At 33.8% G+C, this 22168-nt stretch overlaps 1 protein-coding gene across 3 annotated transcripts; it reads left to right on the top strand.

The window, feature by feature from the left end:
- Nucleotides 1-215: 215 nt before the first annotated feature.
- LOC128998427 (G-protein coupled receptor Mth2-like) lies at nucleotides 216-19808 on the top strand. Of its 3 annotated transcripts, none has more exons than XM_054424667.1 (8): nucleotides 216-309; nucleotides 9246-9435; nucleotides 10433-10680; nucleotides 10849-11034; nucleotides 11385-11463; nucleotides 14202-14377; nucleotides 16813-16999; nucleotides 17725-19808. In XM_054424667.1, the coding sequence occupies exons 1-8, from the start codon at nucleotides 261-263 to the stop codon at nucleotides 17945-17947; spliced, it is 1338 nt and encodes a 445-aa protein (XP_054280642.1). In that variant the 5' UTR covers nucleotides 216-260; the 3' UTR covers nucleotides 17948-19808. The 3 variants fall into 3 exon arrangements, with proteins under 3 accessions (XP_054280642.1, XP_054280563.1, XP_054280720.1); XM_054424588.1 differs by having other exon boundaries at nucleotides 9240-9435; XM_054424745.1 differs by lacking the exon at nucleotides 216-309 and adding an exon at nucleotides 5317-5344 and having other exon boundaries at nucleotides 9240-9435.
- Nucleotides 19809-22168: the final 2360 nt, after the last annotated feature.

Raw genomic sequence — 22168 nt, 5'->3', positions numbered from 1 at the left:
TTTTTTTGTAGCAAACTAGTCAGAACAGTACTTAAAAATGTTTTTGGAAATTTAGCACTCTGGGTATAGTTCCCCCCCAGTCAGCCCATTTACAAAGTGGGCCTGCATGGAGTAACCTGTGAAATATCTGGTCCAAACAATAGTCCATATCTCATCAGCCCCCCTCCCCCCCCACACTCACCTACAGGTCTCTTATCTCAGGCAGTCACTGTCTATCTAGCTGTGTGTCAGAGTCAGTCTGGCTGTGTGTCTGTGCCAATATGGATTTGTCACCTGTAGTTGTTTCAATCTGCCTGGCCGTGCTTACGGGTGAGATTTTTTTGTTAAATACTTAATACAGCAAAATTATTTGACGACCTATTGTTTTGTTATGGTTCTAGTTATAGTAATTTTATTATTTGATTCTGATTTTGATTTTATCTCTTATCCGACTTGTGTCATAAATGTATTGTGTCAAAATCTAAATGTCTATTTCATGGTTCCAATACATGAAAAAACAATTATTGATTTTTAATACAACAAAAATACATTTGTGTATGTAGTTGGTTTAATTAGTGGTAAAAAATAACTAATCAAATTAGATAATTATGTTTAACTTATCTATGTTTTTGTGCCTACTGTATTCAAATTGAAACTATAACTTAGTATAAAAATCAATTTATGTCATAACAATCTAATTATTTTATAATAATGGGGCCCCAGCTTTCACCGTTGTAATTCAATTAATGCATTGAAATATCAATTTTATGAAATAGGAGGAAACTTGTTTAAAAAAAAACTTGAATACAATTAGTTAAGTTTTTAAATTATAATTTTTCTTTTTCTACTTGAACGTTAAACAAGTCAGTATGTCATGTCTAGTTTGACGTTCTTTAAATCATATTAAAAATAATTGTTTACCGATACAGTTTTTTTTTACTTTGTGTCAGAATTATTATAGTTAATGAATTTGATGTATCAAAACGTATTCTCCAGTTTAGTGTTTAGGTTGAATCCATATTAACTACAGTAATATTTATTGATACCGTAGTTTTACACTACAGGTACTGATTACTTTAATCTCTAGTATCAGTCAACTGAAGTAGTTTCTCTCATTTCTGGTGAACAGTGAATATAGCCGTGTGAGTCAGGTTAACATTCTGTGATGAATCATTAGGTGTACAGTACCTGCTAACTGCTAACTCCTTACTCGGGAAAAAATACTTTAGACTTACGTAAAGTAGAAACATTTTAACAATAGATTGGAAAAAAGTACTTGGCAGTGTTAATGTAGAATTTTTTTTGTATACAAATTTTATGGTAAAAAAATAAACAGTGTAGCCTATAAAATATTTGGGTTATTGTTATTGCTGCTATATCTCTGAGTTAAATAGCCCTCTTGCAACAAACATGCATACCAAGATTTTTCAAAGTAAGGAAGAGAGTTAGTAGGTTTTTATCAGAGTTTTTGTGCCTACTTGGCCTACATTTATATACAAATTTCAAAGAACACATTTATTTTGCTTATGGGAACCCTAAAATGAATGACTAATCAATCAAGCACCATAAATGTAACGGTATTAGCCTAACTATTTCCCTATCGAGAAATATGCTTAAAAGATTCTTGCATCAACTACCTAAAATTACTTTTTACTCGTTTTTTGGCTAAATATAAATACATGCTAGTTTGTCAAAGAACCCTGGGTTTCTGTGAAACACTACTTGTTCAAACACTGATAATAAATAGTTTTATTCATACAACAATCATTAATTTCATACAATCAGTTGTTAGAATTATTAATTTTCAACCAGTTGTTTGCTATATGTACATCAATACTCAGTGTTGGGGAAGCTACTTTTAAAATGTAGCTAGCTACAACTACTGCTACATTTCCAAAAAAGTAGCTTAGCTACAGCTACAGCTACAGTTCCGAAAAAGTAGCTAGCTACAACTACAGCTACAATGAAATGTAGCTACAGCTACAATTTTAGCTACTTTTCTTCCAAAGACGTTACTTTTTATTCCACGCACATTAGGTAAATGTAAAATCAATTGCAACTACATTTTTATTGAACAAACATAAAAAAAAATGTCAGTATTGTATCTAACATTACTTGGAAAACAAATTATTCCTAGATTGTATTTAATTTGTTGGCATTATAAACCTAAAATTACAACAACAGAACCAAATAGTTGGGTGTCCCATCATCATATTTAGTACTTATTTTTAAATATTGCATTATTTTTAAGCATCTTATATGTAAATTTCATTAAGTTCAAAGGACATACAAAAAACTATATTTTAAAAGCTAATTTTATTTCTTTAACATAGATTCATTTATAGATGTATTATATCAACAATTAAGACCAATAAAACTGTAAAACGATTATTTAAAAATACTTTTTTGTGTTACAGAGACTAGCCTCCTGAAATTGGAGTTTATTGCATTTCTTTACTTTTAATGTTAAAAACGACATTGCTATAACTTTTAACCATAGTGATAAGTTACTTGTTCTATGAATAACTTTTTTCAATATCAAGAAATCGTCCTTTATTGTCATTATGCATAGGGCAAATTGTGCTTCAACCTAGTTGGTACAGAAAACAGTATTCAGCAACTTAAGTTATCCTGAAATCGGCTTTTGATTTTAACATGTTGAAATTTGTAAAGTAAAAATAACATGTAGGCCTACTTGGCTATGTAACAAAGTTGGCTATAGTAGGCTTGTTCTTGCAAAGGACTAAACAGATATATTCCTAATAATTGAACTTGGTATTCGTCTTAACCCATAGCATAGCCTAGGAATAGGCCTATACAAGAGCTGTTAGCAGGAGTAAACTATGCTATTTTTTCAATCTAAGTTTCATGTTATATGGAGATTTTTTCGTTACAATTATCATGTAGTCTAGGCATATCTTAAATCTCATCAGGTAATTTCCTCTTTGTTAATTTAGTAAACCTTAGAACAATCTTCGTAATCTAACCAAGGAAGGGCTTGTGATGACGAACCACAATCAACAGCTGAAGCTAGACCAGCTTTCTCATTACTTTAAGGTTTAGTGTTGGTTTCCATTAAAACCCAAGTTGATACACTATCAATATAACAAAGAAACTAAATTGATTACTAATTTCCCTGTCAATCACTTGCAAGCATTCAATAGCTTCTCTTGTCACCGGTATCGTTTAAACGTCGTCTGCAACTAGCGATTTTATTTTATCTGACAGTAATCATAGAGTAGTAAATTAAGGAAATGAGAGCCAAAAATGTGGATAACACTCATTTAATGGCCTCCATGTCCACACAACGTTGTAATAGGGAATGAAACGGCTGCAACCAGCTGTATGAAGCCAAGGAAGTAGGCCTAATTTTTTTGAAAATCTCAGTTTGAAAGAGGTTGTTTCACGTAAGGTTGAGGTTATGATAAAAATCACTATCTCCAACAATGTTAATGTAGCGAGAAAAGTAGCTAAAGTTCCGCTACAACTACTTTAAAAATGTAGCTAGCTACAGCTAAAGCTACGAAATCTTAAAAGTAGCGTAGCTACAGCTAACGCTACAAAAAAAGTAGCGCGCTACTGTAGCGTCGAGCGCGCTACTTCCCAACACTGTCAATACTAAATATACCTACTATGTATACCTAATATATGTTACTATGTAAATATACCTTAAATATTTTTCAGTTGTAAAGAAACCTGTGTTTTCTCTAGGTAGCATATGCAGGTGATAGTAATATGTAGGCTAATAAGGAGTTAAGGTTCTTATTATTGAGCATTGTGTAATCTTAAACTATTTTTAGGGAGATCCCTTACAAACAAAATTTTATCATAATTCACAGTTAAAACTGTAATTAATTATCAAATAGCTTTATATGGCTACACTTTATATCAAAATAGTGTAATAAATTTGGGAGTCAGTAAAACATTCTACATAAGTCGAGTTTTAAACTAGTTGTATAGCTTGTCTAAACCTATAGATATACCACGAACAAAACAACCTGCGCAGAAACGAAAAGATCACGTGGTTCGCGCAGGTAGGTGGGCCGTACCATTCAAACCTGCGCGGCTCGAAACGGCCGAGGGTTCTTTTGTTTCTGGTATTACTATAGTTAAAAAAATAACTCCTCATTTAACAACTCAATTCTTCAAAAACTGCTTTCCATCCAATAAAGAATATTGTTCTTGTAAACTTACAGTCATAAGTAAAACGGCAGAACAGTAGAAATATAAATTGTTTAGTTAAATTATTGAATTTGAAGTAGATTTATTGGATTGTCAACTTCCTTAAAGCAAATATTTTGGCAGAAATTGTATTAGTTAATTATAAGGATTAGTTTAAAGAAATTACGCATGTTCAATGTACTAACGCTACAAAACAAGATTAAAGAATGTTTTGACTTTGACTTTGACAAACTAAGGATTTTACAATAATACTTGGTAATAAAAGCATGAGTTCTTTTTACATGATTTCAAATGTATTAAACACAAACAAATTTACTAACCAGTTTCAAAAGGTTTCTGGTGTTTACAAGATCAACCTGAATCTGCTGTTTATTATGGTTTTGAGGCACATACTACTGGTTTCTCAAGATGATAAATAAGTTAAGTAAAACTAAATTAATTTTATAATCAGCCTTGACACCTTTAATAATATTTTTACATCATTACATTTGACACCTTCAGGCAAAAGTAAGTACTGTACAGTCTTACCTATAGTAAAAATAAAAAAAGTAAAACACTGCAAATAGCTGTAAATATGTTATATGTAGACCCATCATAAAATTAGTTATGGATTAATCAGTAAAATTAGAGGAAGTTCCACTGTCTCATGAGGGTTGGTCTTATCTAAGCTTGTCATATCAGCAATTGTAATTATCTATCTTTATCTTCAGTAAATATAGAGATAAAGGAATTGGCATGTGCACAAGAGTGACTGGCTCTTGAAGTAGTAGGGTTTTTGAGAAAACTAGAGAGGAATGCAAGAAAAGCAAATCTACTGTCTCACCTTCTGAATCATTCATTGAGAATGAGAAACGGAGAAAAAGTCTGCCTGCTATACCAATATTGCTAAAACCATAGACATAGCAATCAAACCAGTTTCTTTGTTGTAACTATGTAAATATCTAGACTTCACAAGATAATTTATAATAAAAAGGTCACTAGTTCAAACATGAAAAAGACAGAAATATATTTTGAAGGTTAAACATTTAACCAAGCTGTCGTTAATCATTGCGCTTTCAATAAATAAATTACAGTATGGTTAAATAACAAGCCAATATTAGTCAGGAACAGGATTCAGCTATTAGCTATTTTATCCAACCGAGTAGTGGTGGACACCCTGCTTCACACAAAGGAATGCATACAAGTAATTTTTGGTTGTACTTATTTATTTTCAATATAAGCATTGACTTTTGTTTAGTCAAAGATTTGAGTTATTAAAAGAAACACTTGCCTAAGAGAGTCTACTATTATACCACTTTGCAGTGGTGTAAGTACTTTGAAATTAAATAATTTGTATATAAAATGAGTCATTACCGTAGCCTATAATCTATATTATTAATACGCTACATGAATCTTTGTGAATATTATTAATACGCTACATGAAACTTTGTGAACAATAAGGCTTTTTTGTTTTTTAAGATTTAACCCTACATAATATACCAAAATGTTTGTCTAGGTGTGTGTGGTGTGTAGATTTGCAAACTGACCTTACATTTTTGAAAAAGTCCCTTGGGCTGTGCCCCAGTGGCTTTTAAAGTCCCCATGTTATCCTTATGAAGAACATATTTGTTTACATTATGATCAGCTGGATAATGTAATTGCTGTTAACATTTTAGTTGCAATTTAAGGAAACCTGTTCTACAAACATTTACTGACTTGGTTGAAATTAAATATTTACTATTTGAATTTGGGTTGGTGTAAATATTACAATGGAAAAAAGCGAGAAAGCCTGGACTATTTGATAAACTAAAAAGAAAACTGAATTAACACTGTGCTGCATTTCTTGAGCAATCATTAAAAGAGCCGATTTGCAAACTATGGAAACATAGAAAAGTCATAGAACACCACCTAGTAGAAGAAATAGAAACAATGTTTTTTTTTTAGAATTTATAACCCTTATTATACGGACAACCTAATGGGGCTATAAGTGGTAAATATGTGTAGGAAACACTAAAATCAAGATTAGCTTTTGAAAAATTATAAGATATTTAACCCTTTGAGTGCCAACGTCCGGGGAACCGGACGTTTATAAAACGAGCCAAAAGTGCCGACGTCCGGCCGACCGGACGTTTTTAGAACGAGCCAAAAGTGCCAACGTCCGGCTGACCGGACGTTTCGTAATGATCGAACAGTTGTCATAACAACCGAATGGATACTCGGATTCTTTTAACCCATATATTAACATTGAGTCGAAAGTTACTAGATGCAATACATCGATTTTCGTTGGTCGAAATATCGAAAATTCGATTTTTACGAAATTTTAACCTAAAAATCGCCAGATCGCGCTCAGCATTTTTAGTGCGACCTTCGGGAAAAATCATCGGCATTTTTTGAGCGTTACTTTTATTTCTCGCCTGGCACTCTAAGGGTTAATTACAAGACTATCAATTTGTTATGTACGTCGTGAGTATTTCCATAATCTTTGAGTCGACTCTTTCAAAGTCATCGGAAATTATTACTGTTATTAGTTTTAAAATAACTTCTGTAATACTTCGCAATTGCTCGAATTCAAGCAACAGGTACACTAGTAATTTGGTTATAACGATGACTAAAATGTTTACTAGTTATGAGATAACGTTGTTGCTGTTGTGTCCTCCCAGAGTTGTTCCTACCAGGAACATGATCATGATGGATCACATGTTTATCAACAACTTATGAAAGCTTAATTTTGTTGATTATGTCAGTCATATCTTATCACATTTTCTAGTAACACGAACACAAATTAAATTGATCTTGTCTCCATTTATATTGGACAAGATTGGCTCTTACCCGCCTGATACATTCTGATTAAATTGTACGGATATTGAATTGTGTTTGATTATAAAGCTACTCAGTTTCACTATCTCTAGGCAATTGCTTACACAGCTATAACAACTATTAAAACTCAAAGTTGGTTATTGATCAAATAATTGACAATGGGTATATAGTCAAATTCACAAATTTGCAAATAGTCAAACTGTAATCTACACAAGGCTCAAAAAATAAATGTTGAGGTGGTTTCATCGAGTAGACATAATTGTTTACAGCCTCTTCAAGAAATTATAATTTTAAATGAATACTAAGAGAGACTGTTTATGTACTCAATAACTGTGAGGAACAATCCACATTCCTATACCACAAGTAGCAGAGGGGAATTCACATGCAAATGTGTTGTATTTGTGCTGCTAATGGTTGAACAAACAGCTTCTGGTTCCTGCATTCATTGATGGAGGTCTTCCCAGAAGCTGCACTCACCTCTTACACTCTCGAATAGTTGAGAGAACCAGCTGATGACTGTTACTTTGGTATTATCTGTTCTTGGTTGAGACTAAAGCATCTGTAGTCTGTAGCCCTTTTTAAATAATTTTACATCAGTCTATGTGACTATCTTTTATCTAATAACCATAAAATATTCAGTAACAATTGAAAACGGATTAATAATGTTTATTTAAGGATGTTAGAACAAGTGAACCATCAGAACATGATACCAATTTTATATGTAATTTTTTTGAGAGAGCTTTTGACTGGTACCAGTAAGTTTTTACATTGCTGTAAAAAATAGTACCCGATAACTTGTTATTAGGAATAACAGAGAATCAGCTATTACCGTACATTCGTCATAATAATCTTGTAGCTAAAAAATGTTAGTTCAAATTGTTGAATTAATATTTGCTCAAATAAACTATACGTTGCACAATGTTTTTTTTTTTTTTTTTTTTTTTTTTTTCAACGCCAGTGGCATTTTACGAGAGAGTCATGAGAGAATAAATGTTTAGTGGATGTGCCGGGGATTGAACCTGTCCCTCCCGCACCGAAGTCCGAGATGCTAACCACTAAGCTAGCAACACAACCAATGTATAAAAATGCTGTATTTAAATGGGTTTACGACACCAGCCTCATTTTACAGTATGTAAAGATGACTGAGTGGGGAGCATAAGGCTGTATCTAAATTCATTTTCCTCTAGAACTATATTACACTTTTATTCTTTCCTATTAGCCACTAAAAATTGTGAACACAGAAGTTGTCTCCAATATTATCCTTGAAGGGTAAAATAATTAATGTGGATTGCTTTCTGTAAATATATCATTATAACATTTTGGAAATTTATTTATTTCATGACCTTCTTTGCAACAAAAGCACACTCGTGTGTTCCTTATAGTAGCAAACCTAGGTATTCGTACTAAAATTTTGTGTTTATGGTGTTTTTTACGCTCTCTGCCATTGTTTACTCTTTGTGTAAGGCAACTGTCCAAACCCACGTCTTGTTACTATTTAGTGTCGACCTTTTAGTAAATTTCCCATATAGGGAAACTTAGTTGCCAGACTCATCAGACAGGTCCAACCGTTGGTGGAACGGCGGCACGGTGAGGTTGACTACTATCTCACGCAGTTCTTGTCAGGTCACGGCTATTTTCAGTCGTACCTGCACTTGATGGCCAAAATGAATTCACCTGACTGTATTTACTGCCCATGCATTCCCAACGATGCAGAACACACTTTATTCCGCTGTCCACGATGGGATATGCTCTGCCGGGAGGCCACTCAACATCTTGGGGTGCTTTCGGTTGAATCGATTTGCGAGATCTTGCTGGAGGGTGAGGACAACTGAGACTGCTGATCACACATTGTCCAGAATATCCTTCAAGTGAAAAAGAACGATCTAGATCGGATCACAGTCTAGATCTAGTAGGAAATGAACGCCTAGAAACGGAATAAGCCCTTCGGGCGTAGGCAAACTTGTCCTAGTTCTGATGAAGTGCGACAAGTGTTCCCAGGCTAGTGTCCGAAGAGTAGAGGAGGTTTTTAGTGGGTAGTCTCTGGGGTTAGAGTCCCACACTACAAGCTAGCCACCTGTGTTCATAAATGCATTTTCCCACTTCTCCCTAAAAAAAAAAAAAAAAATAGTTTGATACAGTTTCTAAAGTCACATAAATGTACATTATTAACTTGTGTTTCTAAAGCGATTGACATTTTATGTCTTCAAGAAAAAACTATCTAAACCTGTTTTTTGTATTCATTTAAGTTTTAATCAAGTTGATGGTAAAGTGATTATGTTAAGTTTCAGAAGGAAAGGAAGTGTGTGTTGTCCCCAAGTGCTGCCCTCCAAACCAAACTATACTACCAGATGGTGGAGGGTGTTACAGTAGCAACCTTACCTTTGAGCCAGAGTTTTGGAATGGGACGGACAGTCTTCCCCCAGCCAGCTCCATGGAGCCTCTTAATGTCATCGTGGGAGACCCTTGTCAGTATGGCAAGTAGGTTTGAAAAACAAAATTCCCAATTACATGGCATATCAGAATACTTAATACCCATAACTTCTTGAGCTTTATTGTTTTTATTTTGTAGATTTCAGTATTAGTATTTTCGGAGATCAAAGAAGTTGTATTCCTGAGACTGCTATGCATGCTACTCGTAACTTTGCTTCAGATAACACACCTTAAACTTTTAAGGGTTGTTAAGCAAGTTGCAAAAAATTTGTCAAGATATTAATATACAAACATAATCACCAAAAATATGTGCTTTTGTTTAGTTTCTCACAGTTTAGTAGTCAAACATATATCTCTTAGCAAATTTCCCTCTAGGGAAGAAGCTACTTATTACCGCAGATGGCACATCAAGACCTCGACCCGGGCCGATTTTCTTTATAATTTTAATGTCCCCAGAGGCCAAAACATTTATTCCTAAAAATTTATTTGTATTATGTATGTCCAAACGTGTAGGGTGTGATAAACTTGTATAAGTTTGCAAACCATCAAGATGACGAATTGTAATTGGGTAGTCATAGGGTTTTTAAATTTTTAAAAATTTTTCCCCTGTTTCCACAATTAAAATGTTAAAATGCCCAATTTCAATTAAAAAATTGGCCAATTTATTTATTTCATACTATACTATTAACACACTCACTCCCGTGTGATGAGAAACGTTACATACACAGGAGTGTGACGGCTGGGACTGAACCTGTTAATATTTTATTTTACCATAATACACTTTTTCCTTCCCTGTAGCAGATAAACTATAAACTTAATATACTTGTAAACCAATTAATGCTTTTTGAAAAGGGAATAGATCTGACAAGTTTAAGTAAATATTTTAGTAAAAGTTCAATCAGATGAATGGAAATTCTATTAGTCTGCAAGTTTGCTGCGGCGGGTACATTTTTAAGAGTGCAGTTATCAATTGTTTGCATATTTGAAAAATAAAATTGACTTTTAGTTTAATTTATGACACAATCTAATACTTTTTTGTTTCCAGGTTTAGACTTGAGCCAGAAGAAGACAGTAATGATGAGTTCCATATCTTATGCAACGGATCTCTTCTCGTACCATTCCAGTCAGATCAACTGTACGGGTTGAACCACTACTGTTTGGAGGCTTTTCCCTCTCCTCCTCACCCCTCTACTGGAGGCAATGGAGCTGTTACCCTTCCTCTGCTGTGTTTTCCCCCACCACCACCTCCTCCGACCGTCTTTGAGAAGATTGCCATGGCCGTCTACCCTGTAGGTAAGAATGTTCCAAACAAGCTAAAAACTAACCAAACGATTATAAGTAATGTCAAGTTTAACAAAATTGTAGGGTTGAATGTGAACACTAATTAAGTAAATCCGGTACTACTTCTAGAGATATTCTACTAAATTAGGTGATATTGTGTAACATGTTTTGGTTTTTCAGGTTTGTTGATCTCAGTTCCGTTCCTGATCCTGACAACGGTGATATTTGCAGGATTGCCAGAGCTAAGGGACACTCAAGGCAAGAGTCTGGCTTGTCATTGTGGGAGTCTCACCGTTGCGTTTCTAGCTCTCGCGATAGTCAAGTTGGCTGGAGACTGCCTCCCACAAAAAGCCTGTGTTACTTTTGGTAAGTTTTAGTAACTGAAATTGAAATTACTAATTATGGAAACATTTTCAATTTTCTAGATTATGCAGTATATGCAACACAGCACGCCCTATATTATCAGTGTAAAGCCAAGCCCCCCTTACTCAGTTTCAAACTGTAGTTGTTTAAACTTATGTTTGCCTAAACACGCAATTATTTGATCTACCGTACTTGTACTAATCTGACCTTAAATTATTAAATTATTGTTTACTTGCGATTATTGTTTACTGTCGACTTCTTCATTAAATACATAATGGCCTTCTGTTCTTGAATGCAGTTTTGGTATTGAAATTATTAGTTTTTGTTAATTATATATTATTCATTATTTCCAGCCTTTGTCATCCAATTTTCATTCGTTGCATGCTTTTTCTGGCTGAATGTTCTCTGCATTGACACTTGGTGGAGACTAACGTAAGTAATTTTGATTAAACGTCGACTTTAATAAAAGTACTCTTAGTATAAAACTTTTTGAGATACCTATAAAACAATTATTTAAAGTTTTATCTGTTGAAACCAAATAATCTCTGTTACACAATGGAAGGAGATCTCTCTCAATAGTTAGTTAGTTGTTTTTGTCAAAATTTAAATATTTACCACAAATATTTGCTACATTCTTCAACAATCTTACTGTCAATATTTCATGTTGACTATGTCAATCTCTGACTGTATTGTATGACTTTGTCAATGCTTATTGCTTTACGACAATAAAATATTATTATTACTAGGGTGGTCTGCCGTTACACTTTAGACGCATAAATGAGCGAAGCGACAGTTAGTGCAAGTGTAAAATTTTAGTGCATCTAATTCATGTTGGAATTGATTAGCTAACTGCCTATCATTATCAGCTTCTTCCGCTACTGCTTCATCTGTTTCTTCTTGTTCACGACGCCACTCTCTTACAATATTTGCATTATTGGTGCGACGACCAATATTATGACGTGGCCTTTGAGGCATGCTCAAACAAATATAGCAAAACTGTTACTTCCATTGATAAACTGTTACATTCCAACTTTAACCTAGGATAAAAGTAAACATTGAAATGTAAACAAAACAGTTACAAACAATTAACATATGTTTATCTTATTTAAATGAAACGAGATAAACCCATATGTCATAAACCCAATATAATTTTTCTTTCAACTTACATTAAAATAACAAGCGAATAAAATCCAGAAGGAAATTTGCAAATATTTTTTACCATAAACATTGTGCTCAGTATTCTTTAGCTGTTGGCCAAATTTCATATCAATTGGTCAAGCTATTACATTCTGATGCTCTTACAAAGAAGTTACAAAGTGAGGGAAGGTGAGCTTCACTCAATATTATTATTATTTGTTTGTTATTATTATAATTCTTGGCACATTCATTTCATAGGGAACTGGTAGTAACATTACATGATGTTTATTGGTTCAGGATTATTGTATTATTATTTTCAACATACTTTTTTTAGTGATTACACCTGTCCCATTTATAGTAGAGAAACACATAAAAGGGATACTGGTCCTAACTTCTAAAATATTGTGGATTTGCCTGGGGATTTTACTCGTTTCCCTGTCCACCAAAGTCTGAGACAGTAATACTTTAATACTTTTAATTCTAATCTCTAGGCTAGGAATCACCCAACACTACTTATGCGGGGGTTAATTACTTTTCACTAACAGTACTAGGTATCTATAGCTCGGTCCACATGCTCTCATTTGTTTGTGCACATGTGTGCGAAGAGATTTGTGCAACCCGAGATTGTCCACACGCAGAGTTCAAGCCTTCATAGAGGAAGTTTGGCTTTGGTCAACGTTTGCTATTTTAATTGTTAAAAAGCGCTGTGCTAAATAGAAAGGAAACAAGCAATGATGGACAAGTTCATGATGGACAAGACAGTGGTTACGGAGAAGAGAAAAAATTATTCGCATTAGTATACTGAGTAAGCAGAAGATAATAATTTTTTTTTAAGAACAGATGAACAAGTGTACAATAATTTGTTGCAATTGGCAACTCCATACATTCTGAAATAAAATACCTGCAGGAGAAAAGCTATTGAACCACATGAATGTAATAGCGACACCGAGGATTTAGCATAACTAATAGAAGTTATAAGAACGTACACCTAAAATATATCAAAGCAAACCCTAAGTGAAGTGAAATAATTCCTGAAACCTGTCGAGCTATCTACTGGAAAAAGGATTAGGCTATATGGAGGTAATCAAAATTGTAAAATGTATTTTTAATTCAAAACACAAACAATATTTGTTCATAAAAATTACAGGTCCATACTGTATTCTTTGAATTTCATCTGCCACAAACCGAGAAAACTTGTATTAAGTTCAATTAACTCTGAGAGAAATTCTTCTTGTCAAACATCCAGCCAAAATTAATTTTTGGGACAAAAATTTCAAGGATTTACTAAATTAAGAAAATAAAAATAAACAGTTAACTAAAAACACCGTATGTTTAAGGTCACAAAATGTTGATGAAATAGATACTGTTATTTCAGTAATTTTGAAATGATCACATATGACCATTAAATATGATAAGGGAGGGTCTCTTCACCCAAACTTGAAGTCCCACACTCTAACCACTTGACCAGTTCGCTCCCCCACCTGTTAAAATAAAGTGTATGAAATGAGCAAAAAAACTTTCTAAGATTAGGTACTTATAAAATTCTTGTTATAAATTATCAAAACCAATTAGTAAAATAAAGCCCCCAGCCCCCAAAAAAAAACTTTGATTGGTGAAGTGTGTCGCTGTCTCCCTCTCTCTGTGTACCCCTGGACATTCTAATAAAGTAGGATATAGTGTAAAGAAAAAAAAGAAAAATGAGATCTTTCCTACTAATTGATTGATCTCTGCACATAACATAGTCTTGTCTTACCGTAGTAGTTGATACCGTTATGAAGGAAAATCTACCCTCCCAACAAGTATGAATTATGCTCTTTGATTAGGTTTATGTGGAAAGGAAGTCAACCCCTTTTAAAATCCGTTGCTAATTGTGTGATGTGTTATGAATTAAAGTAAAAAATGTGCGGCTCCTGTAGTTTGCATCTGGCCGTACTCATTTGCATGATGAATGATGATGGTTCCACTTTTGGAGTTCCTTCTTAGATACCCTTATTTATGAACATTCAGTGTTTAGTAGTTGTAATGTTCTACAGTCGCAAGCCGTGCTGGTCATCACGTCAGGAGAGGGTGAGGTTCCTGTGGTACTCCTTGTATGCCTGGAGCATGCCTCTGATGTTTGGGATTGTCACCATAGTTATGGAGCTCACCCCAGTCGTGCCTAATGCCTACCTCAAACCCAGTTTTGGTTTGCAGAGCTGCTGGTTTCATAGTGAGTTATTGTTATTTTTCTTCTTCTTATTTGTCTTTAGATTGCTTGTTTCTAAGTAAATATTTACATTGGCTACAATGTACATAAATACAAGTATAAATGACGTACATATAAGTATAAATGGTCATTTATACTTTCATTTATACACTTCATTTAGTAAAACCACACACACATATGAGTACACAGTGTGGTTTGCGGTGTTTACTGTCATGAGGTTATTATTCGGTAACAAAAATGTTATGTTTACATTCAAGAGTTTGATTATGAAGGCGGTATTTTTAGTAAGGGCCGGTTTTGCGTATAAATCCGTAGTTCGCTTGTACACCACAACGAGGCTCCTCACCTTTAACTGGCATCGTTTGTGAACAGAATGAAACAAATTGCAGCTCTGTAGCTGTCATGTATGCTTCGCAATGTGTTTTAAACATTTTTTAAACCTTTGAATGAATCTCCTGCTGCGTCTGAGCTAAGTTCAGTGATACGTTTTTTTATTACAAGAAACATATCTAATGCTACCATTCTTTGCCAGTTGAGTGAAGTTTATGACCCTGATCCAATCTTGGTGTAGAAAGTGCAGAAATAGGCAAGGGGAGTTTAAATGTTCCTCCTATAGCCACGAAAATGTTCATTTCTGATGGAATTGTGTTTTTTGTGGGTACCCAGACTTCTCACAGAAGAGCACAAAGGATTTTGTGGCCATATTTGCACTCCATAACCTATTTCCACATTTTTCCCTCACTCATTGCATTAGGGCCATAGCCTTCAGTCATCTGGCGATGAATGTCAGCATCAGTTATATTTCTTCTAATAAAAAAAACAAAAAAACAAAAAAACTTATCACTGACCATACATTGGACACGGCAGAGATTCGATGGTTTAAAAACTTTTAAAAATACATAGTGTAGTGTACATAGCAGCTATGTAATTTATCTATATATATAAAATCCAATGTATGTTTGTATATTTGTATGTTTGTCCTTTATGGACTCCAAAACCGCTCGACAGATTGTAATGAAACTTTTAGGCATTATTAAGCATTATTCAAGGATGGTTTGTGTGAAGTTTGGTGCAGATCCGTCAATAGGGCTCCGCCCCAGTGGCTCTGGAGTTTCCCATGTTAACCTTATGAGTACTCATATTTAAATGGAATTAAAGAATCTTAACAGCTGGTGCAGCTAAACAATTTGATTCTGTGATGTTCAATAGCATTAAAAAGTTAATAGGTTTACCAACAGGGTGCAGCACTATATTTATTTTTAATTTATGAGAACAGCTAATTTGCAACCAAAAGGTGAGTGAGTGCAGCGAACGAACTTCAACCTGGAGGCGAGTTAGCGTAGCGAACGAGCTAACCTGAAGGCAAGTGAGCGCAGCGAACGAGCTCCAACCTAAAGGTGAGTGAGTGTAGCGAACGAACTTCAACCAGGACGTGATTGAGCCATGCGAACGAGCTCATCTTGAAAATGAACGAGCATGTGACATAAAACCACAATAGGACAGGACGACGTCTGTCGGGCCAGCTAGTGTCATATAAAATCCAAGGTATGTTTGTATGTTTGTATATTTGTATGTTTGTCCTTTATGGACTCCAAAACCGCTCGACAGATTGTAATGAAACTTTCAGGCATTATTAAGCATTATTCAAGGATGGTTTGTGTGAAGTTTGGTGCAGATCCGTCAATAGGGCTCCGCCCCAGTGGCTCTGGAGTTTCCCATGTTAACCTTATGAGTACTCATATTTAAATGGAATTAAAGAATCTTAACAACTGGTGCAACTAAACAATTTGATTCTGTGATGTTCAATAGCATTAAAAAGTTAATAGGTTTACCAACAGGGTGCAGCACTATATTTATTTTTAATTTATGAGAACAGCTAATTTGCAGCCAAAAGGTGAGTGAGCGTAGCGAACGAACTTCAACCAGGACGTGATTGAGCCATGCGAACGAGCTCATCTTGAAAATGAACGAGCATGTGACATAAAACCACAATAGGACAGGACGACGTCTGTCGGGCCAGCTAGTGTCATTATATTCACAAATGATGCCAGTAAATTGGTGAAGAGCTTCATTGCAGTGATCAACGGATTTATATGCAAATCCAGGCCTTACTTAAAAAACCTCTCTCTAAATTGCAAGTTTTTTTTATCTGCAACATTGAACGTGTGTATGAATGAACAAATCAAGTAATGTTCACCATTGATTTGGAAGGCACAAGGAACAGTATGGTACTGATATATGTAGTGGTGGCATATGAATCTCACCAACTTTGCTACCTTGGTTCCCAAGTATTACTAACAAATCACTGTGACAGCAGAAATGCAGGATACTTGCAGGATATGTGTTTTTTTTTAATTAATTTTTATATTTCACCCACTTATTATAAACAACATACAGTTTACAAATCATAAATTTGTACTTAATTATTGTGCTTGAAGGCAAAGCAGCAGCACTGCCGTACTTCTATGCTCCCATTGGTTTGTTGCTGCTGGCCAACATCGGGCTGTTCTGCCTAAGTATCTCCGCTGTACGCTCGGCCGTAGAGCAACGTGTGGAGGAAGAGCTGGGACTCAACGCTGAGCGCAACCCTTGTAGCTACAGCAAGGCCAGCCGCAGGGTTGAAATGTGAGTCTAACGACTATTAGCACTCCTAGATAGGCAGAGACTATGAAATAACTTGATGACAAAATGTCACTTTAGGTATTAAGCATCACAAATGTGGTGGATTTGCTTTGGGAAGCTTTCACACCAGTGTGTTTGAAACTACTACATTTTTTTATTTTAAAGTAACAATTGTAAATTAGCCGTTCTTTTCTTAGATGTTTCAAAATGTATTTAGAAATAACAAACACACAAGTGTTTTTGAGCATAGTTAGTTTTTTCAAACACAACTAAAGAGATGGATTTCAAAGAGTGCTTGGTTATTTTATATTTTTTATACATTTTCTAGTAATGCATGACACTGTCTGTGTGTCTACCATAAATCTTTACACACGCCATTATAAAGTTTATATGCTATTTTAGAAAATTATAATCTAAATTTAAAAACATATTATGCTGTACACTGTACATGTTCATTAGGCAATTCAGTGTCCTACAGATCAGCTGCAGAGCATGTAAAGACAAGATATTTTGTATGCACATGAGCAATACAAAACAAAATTGATGATGCATGCTCTTTGAAAATACTTCTCATTTCTTTATTTATTTTGCATTGGACGTTTTAAAGAATGTGGCACTGAGGAAACAGTATACAGCTTGACTAAATCTTATATCTCAAAAAATTGACTTAGCTACTCTTGGAATTCTCCTTTCTGAATCAGGTTGATAAGATGTCTTGTTTGGTGCAGGTTTAAGCACTGTCTGATCTTGTTTGTGGTGATGGGTCTCAACTGGACTCTAGAACTTCTCTCCTACTTCATCGGAGGTCCCATAGAAGTGTGGTTAGTGACAGACACTCTCAACACGTTACAAGGTGTCATCATCTACGTTGTGTTTGTGGTCAGTGTGCCGAGGGTCAAACACTTGGCTAGTAATAGACTCATGCCTGCATGTGGACAGACTAAAATGTGAACATTTTACAAATCTCTCAAAGGAACCTTACAATTCCAAACCGAAGTTTGTTGTGTGAAGTTATGTTTGAAGTGATGTTAAATACTGTTCAGAGCAAATTAAATGGTTGACGTCATGAGGTTGTTTGGACGCTTCTGAAATTTTAAATTAATTATAATTTTATTTGCTTAGTATATGCTTGAAGTATTATTTAGTTAACTTTTATTAATTAATTGAATGAGTTTAAACACTGCCCCATGTTGAACATAATTATGTAAAGAACATTCAAATTTTACTGATACTTTTTTTTCGGATTGGATGGATGTTGAAACTAGCCATACAGTATGACTTCTGCTTGTATGAAGGATGCTCAAAGGTCAGTATTATTCTGTTACTAGGTGAACCCTTGGGAATTCGCACGAATAACAAATAAGGATATTTTGAATGTTTGAATGAAAATGTATTTGGTATTAAAACAAATCAATGACAGAAAAAAATTAAAGCTACATATAAAACATGTTTAAATAATTAAAGATAAATATACTGTTTCCAAAATCCCTTTAAAAACGACATTAGTTGTAAAGATAGAACTTTCACCATCAACGAATTGTTTCTCTGTTTCTGTAATGAAAACCCTTTCTGCATCGAAGCATTTTGTACGACTGAGTGTAACATATAGTTGGCCATGCGAGAAGACCGGCTTTGGGAGCTTCAGTGATACCTTCGTAAAGGTATGTCCCTGACTTTTGTTGATCGTAATTGCATATACAAGTGTAACTCAGATAGGAAACTGGTATCGTGTCAGTTTTTAATGGGAAAGCCGTATCAGATGGAGAAAGCCTAACTTTTGGAATTAAAATTAGCTGGCCATGGCTCGATCCTGTCAAAACTTCACATCCAGTGTTATTTGCATACAGGCCAGTAACTTTCATTCGGGTACCATTGATTATGCCTTTTCATGTATTTAGGTTTTGCATTAGCATTACAAAGGCGCCAAATTTCAGACTATCCTATGTCGTGGAAGACCACTTCCTTCAAGACTATTAAAAGAATTCAACAGGAAACTGTAATTGTTCCGAAACATCATCGGTGTTGACTGAGTACATGCTGAGATAAATTCTTTCTTCGCCTGGTACTTTTTCAAGGATCACGTTGATTAGCATTCTTTCTTGAACAGCGGTTTCGACGTCGTAATATATATTTATATATATATATTTCGAAAATCTGAAGCCAGTTTGCACATCTACACACCTAGACAAACATTTTGGTTTATAATAAGTGGGGTTAAATCATAAAACAAAAAAGCCTTGTCGTTCACAAAGTTTCATGTCGCGTATTAAATATATAGATAGATTCACATTTATTAGGCGCATTGTCAGTTGTCATAAAGATTTAAGATTTTGCTATGTTATGCAATAAGTTAGATTAATGAAAACAACTGATTCTATTTCTTTAATAATCTGTGGCAACAAAGAAAGACCTTATAAAATGGACTAAAAAGATTGTAATCATAGGGTATTTATGATGGTTCAATGTGACTACTGGTTAGCAATGGAAAAATATTACTTTTTTGGCAATTTTTATAATTTTTGGGACTTTTCAGCATATTTAGGCTATTTTAAACATTTTATTTTTATCAGCATGATTTCCCTACCATGAAACAAAACAAAAAATATTAGATTATGTTTTTTTTGTTTACTCAAAAGTAGTTCCTTGTAGTTTGTCTGTTGCTATCAAGCAGTATTAATTTATGTTTTAAATGTTGATGAACTGGATGGTGATTAATTTCATTGTATTTACTTTTTGTAAAACATCAACATCTATCTATATCTATACCTCAATAGTTAGTTATTAAGTAGACAATGCTCAGTATTAATTTTTATCAAACAGTTATTTTAAGCTTTTAGTTATTTTTGTATTAGTTTTTGTATTTATAATAAATTATATTTATTATTTGTCCTAGTATTCTTTGCCTTGATATTTTTCTTACAATTTGATACATATCTACATATAAATAAAATTTAAGTTTTGTGGTTACATAGATTAGAATCATGAAGTTTTTTGTTATTTTTAACGTTTCATGGCCTAAGAAAGCTAAAAGGAGTTTAATCCCATTTCCGCCTGTTCTTCTGCCTATCAGTATGCCATTGTGTCTGTTAAACCAAAATTCAGATTTGCCAAATCTTACTATCAACAAGCATTAAGTTTCACGAGACTATGTGTTAATTCGCTGTCATTAGTACAGCATCGTAGTAGCAGGTGTGTCAAGACAACCAGCCTAGTTGCCTCAAACTGAGCTTGGATGATACTGGTTAGGTTTCAGGTGTCTGCACTTAATTACATTGACTGTATTTGTTATACTGCGCTGCACACTGCATACCTCCTCATACCTGCATATCTCTCTGCTACCTCTACCTCGTATGTATTAGGGAACAAAGACCAAAGTTTGACTACTAAAAAGAATTCAGGATTTGGTGGCCAATTAATGTCAAACAGTTAAAAAGCAAAAGCAAATACAAACTTTTATAATCAAATTTAAGTAATATTTTAGTTGAATTTGTAAATTTCTGACCTGACTTCAGCCAGATTAGGTCGGTAAATTCATACTATTGTAGTAAATAGATAACTTTCTATACTTAAAAAAAGTTTGTGTGTTTACTTTTCCTTTTACTTTTACAGTAATAAAAAAAACACTAAAGTTGTGGGTATTTTATGATAAACATCATCTATACTTATAATATGACAAGTGGGTATAAAACAAAAACATGTCAACCAAATGTTACGTCTCAAAATTTATTGTATCACAATAATGAAAATATTTACAAAATACAAATGTACATTTCTAGGATACATTTAAACCTCTTACACTTAGCCCTTAATGAACACATATTACAGAGTTCTATGAAAGGCTCTACAATTATAATTTGTTTGGAGAAAAAGAAAATAGTATGTAAGAAAGAGCAAACCCAGTATTAACTGTTCAACTGTAATATAATAAATAAAAATAATGGTAACCAAAAGTTATTGAATCGTGGAAAATGTATAGCAATTTATACTAAGGTTTATTACAATTTGTACAAAAGATTTTTTTTTTCTTTTGATATCATAGTTCTGAATAAATCCTAATATTAGTAACTCAAATCATATACAAAATCAAGCGTTTTTTAACTTTTTGTCTGTAGCAAATACATTAATTTAATTTATACTTCATACATTTCTCGTAGAGTATAATTTATAAAACACCTCTAGCAAAAATGTGTTTTCATTAAAAATTATATAGTTAAAATGAACCCAGCTAAAATAAATTCAAAGTAAAAAGATGTTTGGTTTTAGAGAGAAAAGGTTTTAAAGAGAAGTATTAATTGTAAACCTTTATACCCTTAGCAATATTTAAGTGCCCCTGAAAGCTAGGTAAAATGTGTTCACGAGCACTCTCATATTGCTAAGGGTATAACTGAAGATATCATTTCACAACTATAGTATGTTAAGCTTTTATCTTGAAATCTTTAGTTAATACAGTAGACTATTGCATGTATTCAATTATTAAAAACTTAGTAATGACATTTTCAAGAAAACTTTTTCACTTTATATTATAATTTTCCTCAGCAACTAATTTTATTTAGATTTTATAATAGCCCCTGATTCTTTGTCCCACAATATACAATTTTTAACAAGAGAGTTGATTAGTATATACAAAAGAGAGTGTTGGTTTATGAACTTAAACATTCATCCATCTAAATCTTTTATTGGCAATCCAGTATTTTATTTAGGACTAAGTCTATGATATCAAATAAAAAATCACTTAGTCCATTGACTGGATTCATTGATAGGAAATTTGTATGAAACTTAATTTTGTAAACATCCACATAATGACTAGGAATTTTGTTAACAGCAATAACATTGCTATAGTTAGGCCGCTTAGTAAGAGACCTCCTCTAGCATTGATAGCATCAGCGCGCAGGTAGCTTCCTAAGCGGCTGAACTATAGCAACATCATTTTGGAACAACAGCAAAGCACAGTGAACAGAGCCAGCCAGCAACATGTATGGTCTAAACAGTTTGAAGAAGTCAAATGTCATATAACTCAATAACCATAACAGGAAAGAAATCACATGAACCTCAGAAAGCTAGTAACTATAAACATTTGGAATAGTACAGTCTTTTTTATATTTACAATTCCAGTTACATTTATTTTCCAAGTATGAAAACCAATAAAAAATCTAGTAAATCGTGTTATCATTA

This window comes from Macrosteles quadrilineatus, unplaced genomic scaffold, assembly GCF_028750875.1.
Source record: "Macrosteles quadrilineatus isolate MER2022 unplaced genomic scaffold, UCM_ALF_1.0 Scaffold_1__1_contigs__length_201487025, whole genome shotgun sequence".
Taxonomy (NCBI): domain Eukaryota; kingdom Metazoa; phylum Arthropoda; class Insecta; order Hemiptera; family Cicadellidae; genus Macrosteles; species Macrosteles quadrilineatus.
This window is presented reverse-complemented; position numbering and strand designations above follow the sequence as displayed.